The sequence below is a fragment of the Notechis scutatus genome, chromosome 8, assembly GCF_049901735.1.
Source record: "Notechis scutatus isolate UNSWTSFEM ecotype Mainland chromosome 8, rNotScu1.2, whole genome shotgun sequence".
NCBI lineage: Eukaryota > Metazoa > Chordata > Lepidosauria > Squamata > Elapidae > Notechis > Notechis scutatus.
Genome location: NC_142016.1, coordinates 4,422,729 through 4,435,124, shown reverse-complemented (window position 1 = coordinate 4,435,124; position 12,396 = coordinate 4,422,729). Strand labels below are relative to the sequence as shown.

Below are 12,396 nucleotides of genomic sequence, written 5' to 3'. Positions count from 1 at the left end.
AATGGAACTGAAAAAAAGTGATGTATTATCAGTCCTCACACTTACCACCGTTGCCGCATTCCCATCATCACAGGATCAAAATTTGGGACTTTGTCAACCAGCATGTACTTACATCCCAGGGTCATGCGATCACCATTTGTGACCTTTCCAGTTGTCTTCCAACAAGCAAAGCCAATGGGGGAAGCTGGATTCACTTAGCAACCACATAGTTCAACCACATATTTCAACTGCAGTGATTCACTTAACAACATAGCATTTTTTTTTTTGTAAAATCAGGCATGGCTCACTTAACAACTGCCTTGCTTGGCAACAGAACTTCTGGTCCCAATTGTGCTCATACATTGAGAACTGCATGTATTCCCAGAATCTCTACATTAGGGACAATTCAGCACCAGAGAAATGGACAGCTCTCCCTCTTCAGAGGCACCTACTGGTTGAGGGCAAGGCAAGATCTCAGTGCCAGAACTAGATAATGCAAAATGAAGAAATCACATTTTCTCCAAAATTATTTTTTCAATCTCATTGCATTGAAAAAAAATGCAGTGTGGGGTGGTAGTAGAATTGGACTGTGCACAATTGCCCAAACCTAGAATGAAATTATCATTCCATGTTATTTTCTTGCACAAAAATGAAACAGATTCCTGAGAAATATCTCCATATTGTGAACATATATGTGCTGAGGAAGGGAAGAAGCAAAAAACCTGTTATTATAAGAATAATAAGATGGTCAGTACTAATCCAGAAGCCTGCTTTTATTAATTAACTGTCAGGGTTAGCACGAGCAAGGTCAGGAGTAAAGGTTCCTGAGAAGAAGCCAATCAGCACAAATAATAATGTCCACTTCTACTGAAAAATAATTGGGTCTCAGAGTGCTAGGGTGCATGGATTTTTTTAAAAAATAGCAATATATCAGGAATGAACCTTGGGTCTGCTAAATATATGGCTTAAGTTTGCAGCTGTTGGTTTTCTTCATATTAATAGCTTTTCTAGTATCTGTAACAAAAATATATCTTATCAAGAACTGCGTTCTTCAATCTCTGCCTGCGAGCCTTTGAGTTCAAATATCAGTCTGGAAGGGAGCTGACATTAGCTAAGATTTGTTGACTTGGTTTCCTTGTCTTCCCCTGGGCAGATCCCAGCCTTCAAAGTCACTACTGTCATGTCTTCAGCTATTTCATCCTATCTTAGCACAAAGATGTGCCTGATATTATCCTTTTTTCACAGACGGAGAAGTGAGTTTTGCCATTTGACCAACGTCACCCCGAGAAATCTCAGAAACACAAGATGCTCCAGCTCAATGCAACCAGGTGGAGGAGAGGAACACAGAACTAAAGCCTGGAGGGATGGTATCAGAAGTCTGCAGAAATAGCTGCCAAACTGCAATGCTTAATTAGGATCGAAGGGGAAAATCACTATGTATATGACTAGAGAGTAATCATATCAGCTATGATGAATGTTGATTAAATTTAAATTTAATTGAAAGAAAATTAAAGTTAGCTTCTGGCCTGGGCCCACCCACTTCTGCTTGAAATGCAGAACCAGGCATGCAAAGCAAAGGCCATCTGTAATCTTCAGTCTGAAAAAATGAGCAACGTGCCAGCAGAAATTCTCTGCTTTTCTCCAGAACTAATAACCTGCATTTCATCTTAGGCAGCAGAGCTATCAGATAAATTTTGAAGAATCACATTTATTTATTTATGAATCAAATTTATATAGCTGTCCATCTCACTAAAAGTGAGTTTGGGTGGTACACAACAATCAGATAAAAAACAACAAGTACAGAAACAACAAAGAAAACATTAAAATCCATATTAATAAAAATGATAAAAGCAAAAAATACAGGAGGATTAAAAATGGCCACCTGAATGATAGAGCCATTTCATCCCCGGGCCTGACAACATAGCCAGGTCTCCAGAGTTTTTTCAGAATATTAAAATGGATGGAACTAATTTAATGTTTGAGGAGGAGAGGAGGGAATGTCCCGTAAAGTTGGCACCACAGAAAAGAAGGCATGTCTTCTGGAACCCATCCAATGAAGATTCTTAACCAAAGGTACCTGCAACATGCCCTTTCCGACAGATCTGATGAGACAGGCTGATGTAACCTGGGAAATGTGGTCCCTCGAATGCTATAAGAAATGTCCATGTTGAGCCCAAGGGAGGAGTCAAACATATCATCTGCCTTGAGTCCCTTTGTGGCCACAAGAGATCTTAGTCCAACCCACCTTGAAATCCATTGGCTCTTCTCTACTGTCAATTCACTTTGACTGTTAGTAGTTCTGATTCTTATAGAGAGCTTAAACTTGCAATAAACCTCTATATTCACTTGGACTGCCTGGATCTCCTGATTTCTTGCACTTGACAGATGCCATGAAGCCCCTTAAAGGTGAAAACCAGTACCTTGACTTGGACCTTGAAACTGGCAACCAATGCACCTCATGGAGAAGAGGGGTAGGGTAACACATGACTGTTGACATTCCAGTTCAACAATGTATATAATGTTGAAAGTTCTTCATTCTAAGATGGTATTATCACAACTCCATAGAAGATTCTGCTGAGCAAGTACACAACTAGATTCCCACCCAGGCCTAGAACATGGTACTGCATATCATCTCAAGGACTCCTTACCTGAGTAAGTCAGGGAAGAATCTTTTCCCAGGTGACAGTTGCAGTTTCTCTCATGCTGGGAAAAAATTGGGAAGAATCTGGTAGCCTCTTTTCTGGCTAACGTTCAGAGAATGCCTGACACCTTTTGATGTACATGTGCATTCATATATTGTATCATTTCATATCAGTATCTCATCAATAAATATATTTGATCTGAATATATGGTGTCAGGGAATCTCAGCCATTCTCAAGAAACACAATGGGGCTCTAACACAATACAGTTGTTTATTGATAAGGTACTTAAATTCTGTTTCATGGTCTTCCCCTCCTCCCTCCCTCCCTCCCTCCCCTGCCCTCTCCAGTTTAAATCCTACATTGGTCTACTCTATGGATATGATGAAGTGAGATGCAGCTGAAGAAAGCTTCTGATTTTTAATCAGATTGTTAATCAGAAAGAATGCTATCAGATTTCTGATATTTTTTGTCACTCTAGACCAAAAGCTGTTCTCCTACACTTATATTTGGGAGTAAATCAAGAGTGTAATCAACCACCCTCAGGTTATTTGCAGGCTTGCAGAGCAAAAGATGAATGGCAAGACTTTTTCAACAGGAGAACCCCTTCCAACATTAGAAGGATATCCAATTCTTGGGAACTTCTCCCATCATCGTCACTCACACTATCTCTTGAATAGCCAAGCAACTAACTTCAGAATTAGTTTAGTTTACATTTTGAAACTTCTGATTCTGTGTTTTGTACTTTCATTTTTGTTAAGGTTCTTGAGTAAGAAATTAGGGTATTGGTTGAATAACTTGCAGACATGCATGTATGTCAATCATTGGCAGAGTGTCCTCATAACACAATTCAATTAATGCAGCAAGACGAAATATACTCACACTTTAGTGTACTCCCAGGTCACACATTGTTGATGTGAGGTGCCCTGGAGGACAAGTAGAAAGAGGGTGATGTGACAAATCCATCTATTCCTTCCTTCCTTCCTTCCTTCCTTCCCCCCCTCCGTCCCTCTTCCCTCCCTTCCATCTATCCATCCATCCATCCATTTTCATATATTAATTTCTAATTGATAAGTGGGTTTTCTTTCTTCAGAGGGAATATCAGTAAAGATTTCAGAGGCTGCCTAAGCATTCAATGCACATTAAACTGTGTTGCTGTTTCCTATGTTCCCTGTTAGGCAGTAAAATATTGCAAAAAGGTGGGGCAGAAATGAAGTATAAATTGCAAGAATAATTACATCAAGGGAGAATTTCTCCCCTTTCTCTCTTAATTACAACAGATCTGATCTAACTACAGCAAGCAAACAAAAAACCCTGATCTTCTTTTTCTCTAGTAGTTTTTCAGGAGTAAAAATGAAATACAGGTAGTCCTCAACTTACAACAGTTCATTTAGTGACCGTTCAAAGTTAGAACGGCACTGAAAAAAGTAACTTATGACTGTTTTTTCACACTTATAACCTTTGCAGCATCCCCATGATCATATCATCAAAATTAAAATGCTTGGCAACTGGCTCATATTTATGACCATTGTTGTGTCCCAGGGTCAGGTGAACACATTTTTGCGGCCTTCTGACAAGCAAAGTCAATGGGGAATCCAGATTCACTTAACAACTGGGTTACTAACTTATCAACTGCAGTGATTCACTTAACAACTGAGGCAAGAAAGGTCATAAAATGGGGCAAAACTAATTAAATGTATCACTTAACAACATAAATTTTGGGCTCAATTGTGGTTGTAAGTCGAGGAGATAGTGGAGATAGTGTGTGTGTGTGTGTGTGTGTGTGTGTGAGAGAGAGAGAGAGAGAGAGAGAGAGAGAGAGAGAGAAAGAGAAAGAGAAACACACACACACTCCAATACTATTTATTTTTCTGATACTTTCTCTCAGCAACTTTTTATTCCACAGATGTTTGTTGGCTGTCACTAATGCTACTCATTACGGAAATTCCCTTGAAATCAAAGTCGCATTTCAATATCAAAACACAAGATAGTCCTTGAGTTATGACCAACCTTAGAATGGGGACTTACAACCCCATTCAATGTTCAATGTTCCTCTGGTTGGGCCCCTCCCACAGTCATGTGACCCAACTCTGCTTGATAACATGGCCACATTTATGGCTGTTGGCAATGCCCCATTGTCATTATGACCATGTTTTACAATAGTTTTGCAAAACTGGCATCTACTTCTGGTTTTTAGCAAAATTGTTTGCATGGCAAACCATTGGTTTGGTTAATAACTGTGGCATTTGCTAATGATCATGACATTTGCTTAATTACCACCACAAAAAACAGTCATAAAATCAGATAACCTGTTTTATGACTGTCACAACTTATGACCCTAATGGTCTGGCTTCAGTACAGTCATATGTCCAGGACAACCTGTATAGACATAGTCCTGACTATGTTCCCAGACAACAAAAGGATGCTAGATCTGTTCTTCTGCATCCAGGGTTTCCTCTGCACACATACCAGGTTTGGCCTTGGTTACTCAACCTCCAGCCATAGAGCATTATTTTGTAGCACAAAGTGATGATGGAACATTTAAGTCAAGAGCTTGTCTTTTAATTATACTGGGCTGGACTATTCTAACCACCTCAAAGGCTAAGATGCCAGGAGACCCCACACTTACATTGATAATATGGGACAACTCCACTGTAATCAAGGGTTCCACGGCCTTCGTTGGTGGCTTCACTGTCACTGTGAGAACTTTGGACATGACCGCTAAAGGACTTCTGTTGGTGAAATTGGCAATGTCACTGGAATGAGAATGCATTCAGAATAAAAATGTACCAACAGATGTGTTGCTGCAAACACATTACCAGCTGGAGTTTTGGTAGATTTGGTAGGTCTTGTGGCAATTTGGTAGATCTACTCACCTAGGAGGAGGCAGAATTAATCCCAAGGTGCGATACAAGATGGCGCCAATGACAAAATAAGCCGAGTCATCTGTTTCTTCAGACAGAGGGAGAAAGAAGGACAAGAGCCACATGGATTAATGCAGCAGCTAAAGGCCATTTGTGGGACATAACATCAGGACTTTGGTGTCTTTAAACAAGACTCAGAGCAATGAGAAGACCCCAAAAACTACAACTACCAGAATGAACACATTTGTAAGATTTCAGGAATGCATTAAGTGATTTATATATTGAACAAAGAAAGAAGTGGTGGCAAAATTGTGCAGCTGTAGAATCCTACAGAATCTCTACCATGTTCCTGAAGAAACTGCATCAGCTGAATATCTGTCTGGACAATCCTTTCTTATGCTAATGCTTGTGTGAAAGACCAAAGCAAACTGTATCTGCAAGAGAGGATCTAATCCTTACAACTCAATAAGGATTTTAAAATATATTTTTTTATGCCAAGGTATAATTTTTCTGATTTCTGAATGGAAATTCAAGCATATGGCAGGTTCATTCATTTCAGCTTTATAACATATGCATGTATATCATATAAAAGGGGCTATAAATATCTAAGCCTCACATTTCCACCTCTGATTTGAAATCTGGAGAAAGAAGTTGAACTTTCTAAATAGCTGAGACAAAATCTATAACTGGAATGCCAAATCAAAATTAGAACTATCACATCCAACTCTGTGAATCAGTTATAATAATAACAACACTTCAGTCCAGCCTATATAATAATGTCTGTAAGCAAAGATTAGCAATAATGTCAGAGACAAAAGAATCTGGCTTTAAAAACTGGTGTTTTGGCAGTCATGCCTAAGCAAATAAATCTAAAATGTTCTGAACTCTTTCCAATTTATCTATAAAGATTGGATTAAAAAAACTGAACAGAGCATTTTGCAATTCTTCCTTCTCTTTCTTGGGAATAGCATTATCCCTCCATTGTTCTACTTTGCTGATCTTAACAGCAATAGCACTTAATTTAAATACTGCTTTACAGCACTTTACAGCCCTCTCTAAGCGAGTCAGCATTTTGCCCCCCAACAATCTGGGTCCTCATTTTACCCACCTCGGAAGGATGGAAGGCTGAGTCAACCTTAAGCCTGGTGAGATTTGAACTGCCAAATTACAGGCAGCCGGCAATCAGTAGAACTAGCCTGCAGTTCTGCATTCTAACCACTGCACCACCTGGCACCGCAGCTCATAGATCATTTACATAAAGAGATCATTTTTATGTCTTTATCAGGTCAAAACTGTTTTCAGAGGGTGAATTGTTTTTTTCCCCCCCTACTCTTGAGAGAAATATTCAGAAGGCTCATATCTAAGAAAAACTTCTTTTTTATAATGCAGCTTATAGTTACCTTTATTACTTTGATGGATCTATTAGGGGTAGTCCTCAAAATGTCAGCAGGGCCTCAACAAAAAGACAATGCCAAAAAGGCCTGTTTTTCTCAACCTTGGCAACTCTGAGATGGGTAGATGTCAATTCCCAGAATTCCTGGGTTGGAATGAGTTGGAGAATTCTGGGAATTAAAGTCCACCCATCTGAAAGTTACCAAAGTTGGGAGACACTGGCAGTTTGATGAGAATCTCTTCTAAAACCTAGCATTCTTCAGAAAGACCCACTGTCTCCTAACTCAATGTCAGAAGAGCACATGTCTTATTCAAGCTGTCCATTCCTCCTCTAACCACTATTCCTAGGTCAGAGGTGGTATTCAGCAGGTTCTGACCAGTTCTGAAGAACTGGTAGTAGAAACTTTGAGTAGTTCAGAGAACCAGCAAATACCACCTCTGACTGGAGATTTTACAGTATCCTTTCCCTGCCATGCCCACCAAGCCACGCCCACAGAACTGGTAATAAAAAAAATGGAATCCCACCACTGTCCTAGGTCTCCTTTATCTCCCACCTCTATCCACCCTCAATGAGTCAGTCCCTTGTGCAGGCTACGTACCAGATGAGGAGAGATTGAGCACTTCTTTGGGAATGAAGATCTTGTCTTCGGAGTGGCGGGCCCAATCCTTCATGCCCCGACGTCCTTTCATGGGGAAATTGATATCACTGGACACAGCAGAAACTGGCTCTCTCTGGATGCTAATCACTGCCATGGGAGGAAAGGGGACAGAGAGGAGAAGAGGAAAGAAGGAGTGGGTATTACTCTGGGATAGAGATCAGGAAATAAAGAACACATCCTTGGCCTTCTACAGCAGTGACAGAAAAGAGGGTTAGAACACCTTCCTTGGTGGCTATCAAACTCCCATTTCACTACAGGTTTATAAAGGTTATTTTAGTTTTAAAAAATGCAGAGGACACACTGCAAAGCAAACATAACACCATCTGCTAACATCTACAGGCAGTCTTCAACTTGCAACCATTCATTTAGGGACTTACAAGTTACAACACTGAAAAAAGTGACTTACAACCAGTCCTCATGCTTATCACCTTCACAGTATTCATGGTCATTTCATCAGAATTTGGGGGCTTGGCAACCAGCATGTATTTATGACCGTTGAAACATCCTGGGATCATGTGATCACCATGTCAAGTTTCCAAGTAATGTGTCCCTCAGTGTCTGGGACACCACTGGCAACCTTCCCAATCAACTTACAAAAAGTATGTGGGTACCTTGATTCACATAACAATTGTATGATTCACTCAATTGCAGTGATCCTCTTAACAACCATGGCAAAATGGTCATATAATCAGGTGTGACTCATTTAACCTGACTTAGCAACCCAAATTCAGGTTCCAAAAGTTGAAGACTACCTGAATATTATTTTGGAGAAACATCTTTGGGTCCCTCAAAGTCTTACACACAGCATCTTCAGATGGGAATGAATTCCTTCACCTTCTGAAAAATGTGTGTGTTTTGATTTACCACACCCACTAGGGAGCCAGTTGGGAACAGGCAAGTTTCCCTTGGTAAGCATTCTGTGAACATGCCAACCAAAGGCTCTCAAAAGTTGTAAGTCACTCTTGGCCTAGAAGGATTTCCTGGGCCAGTTCTAGAGTAACAGCTAGGAAACTCACCATCAGAGGCAATGGATGCAAGCTAGTGTACTATCAATGATAGTAGGACACCGAAGAAAGTAGGACAATAAGTGAGAGGCAGAACTTCCAGAACAGAAAAGAAAGAAGGAAGGCTTTGGAAGAAACTTAGCCTTTTGCTTTTGTCCAGCTTGGAGATCAATATCCTCCCTGCCTCATCTTTCATTCTTCACCCTCTTTTGCTTAAGATCCATTAAAATGTTTTCAATCTCTTGGAAATACAGGGACACATCTTATGATATGGTGGTATCTCAAAGAAGCAGGAAAGAAGTTTGAAACACTTTCTTCAAGAAGTGAATTAAGTGAAAAATAGTTGTGAACTTTTGTGGGTGGGAAAAAAAACCCAATCCCACAATTTTTATAATGTTAACTAGAGATATTTCCAGAAGCTATAAGATGGATGCTGAGAGCTGCATACATCTTGTAAATCACCTCCCTCTGCTCTACCATGAAGTCTACAATGGGTTGCAAGAGACTAGGCCTGAAGAAGACTCTATCATTGCCCAGAACCCATTCCCTGTCCCAAGCCCCAAAGAAACCATTCATCTGTCCAGTCCCTTCCAGTTGCTTACCCAAGTTGTCAGTAACAATAAGGGAACTCTGGAAAGCCTTGAGGGCACCTCCTACCAGATGGATGAAATCTTCAACCACTTTCATGAGAAGGACGGAACCAGGCAACACCTGTGCAGAGAATGCAGGAATCAGAATTAATGATTAATTAATTCCTACTCCAGTGGGAATGAGAGACTTCCAATTCCCACCAGAAGCACAGGTCCATGCCCAGCAACACACCTGTTGAGCATCTTCCCATTTCTCCCTGTTTTCTGCATCTACCATGTAGCTCACAACCTGGAAGAAACGCTGGAGGGAGAGAGGAGAAGGTGAAGGAAAGAGACCAGATGGTGCAAAACAGTTATAATATTTATGACAAATTGGCCTTAGGCGGTTTTCTCAATTTCCCAGCAGCAAATTCCATTCAACCCCATTTTTATATCTCTTTATATATTTGGCTGAAAATATTTTGCTTGAATATTCATGCTCATTTTGTTAAACATTCAGAGGCATTTTCTAGGACCCCCTGTGATTGCAAGTCATTTCTGCCATTATTAAATGTAGAATTTTGTACATATCTACCCTTCCCCACTTGTGTGTGCATATTCGGAGTGATGCCCATATTTCAAGCTTTCAAAAAAAAATGAGTTCTATTTATTTTGGAGGCTGAAATGGCTCTGTTTGTATACAATTGAACATTAAGCAATTTTTATCGTTCCCTGCCTTTGTGTAAAGCTGCATTCTGAACAGGCTCAAAAATTAAGAGGCAGAATCCACCTGAGATATCCCACTAGTCATCATAATGTGTTTCTTTTGCATTTCTCCAAAAATGCCTCCTGGTGAGGCATAGATCAAGAGGTAGAAAAACTGCTTTTTCATACAAGTTCAGCTCTAACATGTCCAGATTTAGCTGAAGAAACTCCTGTAAATTAACTACTGATTAGCCACTGTAAGCAATGTGGGGCCTGGATGATTGGGCTTAAAAAAGCCATTTGAAGTGTTCTTGTTGTCCCATGGTGCCTAAACAAATAGATATACAATGTCTGCCCATGATGGCCTACTTTGTTCAACTCCCCAACTCAGCATCATAACCCATAATCTTCTCAATCTCAGTAGCATCCCAGCAGCTGTAGCGATCCCCAAACTCTGATGTCAAAATAACAATATGAGCTTGATGGCATTATTATGCACATGCTGCAATTAGAAGCAAGCATGTGAGTCATAGTTTTACATGATGATGTCAGCAAGCATGAGGTTATTTGGACACCATGTTCCCAATCTCAGCATATGCAATGCAACCAGTTTCTTCAGCTCCAACGACCTCATGGACTTAGTCAAAGAATGGTTTCTTCTCCTTCAGATGTCAACATAATACCTGCACGTCATCTGAGGAAGGAATATAGGTGGCTCTTTTGTAAGTATCTGTGACATTGCGCAAAATCTCCACTGAGAACAGCAGGTCCCCACTGTAATAGCTTCGGCGGGCAACAAGTTCCAGCAGGCTACGGACCACTTGTGACATGCCCTCACCTGCCAGCATTCGCTGGCCCTTAGCCAGGTGCTCACGGAGCTTAAGGATGAGATGGAGGGGAAGAGAAAGGGAACAAGATCAGGTCATGGATTACAACCAAAGATATTTTTGCTCTTCAGGCCCAACACATGAAAAAAATGTCATTACAAGCATCCTAGGACTTCTACTTGTTCCTTAAATATTATGACGAAGATCCGAGAGATTTCTGCATGGTAGTCAGGACTTTTGCTCCTTCTGAAGCCAACTGATTCTGCACCAACTGATTAGCACTAGATGAGCTTTCTCCTCAACTTTGGGAAGAGGACCTCCATGGAAGCCCATAAAAAGAACTGAATTTCAGCAGGAGCTGAACCTAAAGTCCTGGAAGTTGTTCAGTTGATTTAGATATTTGCACCGTTTAGGAGAGAGAGCCAGGGTGGACTTCTCTATACCAAATCTTCAACTCTCTATAAATACTTTCTAAGATCAGTGGTTAAAACTTTCAAGAGCTTCTAGGAAAGCTTAAGCAACCCTTTTTAAATTCTACCCACAAATTACGGAGGGAAAATCCTAGGAAACAACTCAGCAGAAATGGAAAAATACAAGGTTTCTGGATCTCTTCAATTTTCTCCCTAAGGCAAGATCTTTATTTTTCTCCCTACTTCTTAAGACTTGAATTAGTAAGATTGTCCAGGTAAGCAACTTTTGGCAGCTCAGCTAAAGAGCACAGCTTCCATGCTCAGCCAGATTAACACAAACCTCAATTTTCCCTAGTGAGAATTTACTGAGAAATCAACACACATAGGATTATACTGCTCAGCCAATATTAATTTGATGAAATAATTCCTAACACCGTTTCCTTCATCTTTATTGCCAGAGTATTTGTAGGCATTTTTATTTTCTGTCATAGCAAGGAGAGACAGTAAAATGTAGTAAGAGGTACTGGACTGAGAGTAGGGGGCTCCAGGTTCGAGCCTTCCCTCATCTATGGAACTTCCTGGATGACTTTGAACAACTTCCTCTCTTTCAACCCAGTCTATCTCACTGGGTTGTAGTTGGGGAACATGGAAGGAGGCTGTACTACATACACTGATTTGATTCTGAATGAAAGGGAAAGCTATAAATCTAGTGAAAATCAATCTTAACACCAGCTACCAGTGACTGATTGAACTAGGCTTTATGTGAGGATTTGAAAGAGGGGACAAACTGATCATCTACACGTTTTTAAAGTTGGGTGTGTGTGGGTGTGAGTGTGGGTGACGAGGGTGTGCATGAAAGACAAAACATCAATGTGGGATTTTGAGGAAAATGACTGGAAGTAGCCATTCTCTCTGCTCAGGGAATTCTGTCTTGTATATCTATGGAAGAGTCAACTTGTACCTGGAATTAGCAAGTATTTTTTTTTCCTCCCTCCTGGGATCCAGGATTTTCATACTACCTGGAGAGGAGGCTTAAAACCACCATCCTTCTTCTTCTTCTTCTTCTTCACTGGAGAGTTGGTTTTACAAAAAGTGACCTGAAAGTAAGTATGTCTGTTGGTGTATCAAGAAAGTTCAGCTAGGAAGATGGCAGAAACAAGACAGAAGCCAAGACGAAAGCAGAGAAACCTCCAACCCAACATCAGGCATCTTAGCAGTCTTCAGTAGTCTTCAGGCAGCAAGAAAAAAAAAGAATCTTCCATTATCTGAGGGGCTGCCACACAGAAGAGGGGCTGGACTTATTCTCCAAAGCAGCAGAAGAGAAGGACGAGAAGGACTGAGTGGAAGA

At 40.5% G+C, this 12,396-nt stretch overlaps 1 protein-coding gene across 6 annotated transcripts in view; it reads right to left on the bottom strand.

Annotated features, from left to right (window-relative positions):
- ADGRB2 (adhesion G protein-coupled receptor B2) overlaps positions 1–12,396 on the bottom strand; it is a 260,012-nt gene that overhangs the window by 74,112 nt on the left and 173,504 nt on the right. For 3 of the 6 annotated variants that reach the window (XM_087970495.1, XM_087970489.1, XM_087970494.1), the window contains exons 9-15: positions 10,495–10,689; positions 9,360–9,428; positions 9,140–9,248; positions 7,474–7,620; positions 5,495–5,570; positions 5,248–5,374; positions 3,501–3,544 (exon numbers count right to left, since the gene is read on the bottom strand). In XM_087970495.1, the coding sequence (XP_087826621.1) occupies positions 3,501–3,544; positions 5,248–5,374; positions 5,495–5,570; positions 7,474–7,620; positions 9,140–9,248; positions 9,360–9,428; positions 10,495–10,689 (767 nt within the window). The remainder of the gene's footprint in view (positions 1–3,500; positions 3,545–5,247; positions 5,375–5,494; positions 5,571–7,473; positions 7,621–9,139; positions 9,249–9,359; positions 9,429–10,494; positions 10,690–12,396) is intronic. The other 3 variants (XM_087970492.1, XM_087970490.1, XM_087970493.1) reach the window with 3 other exon arrangements.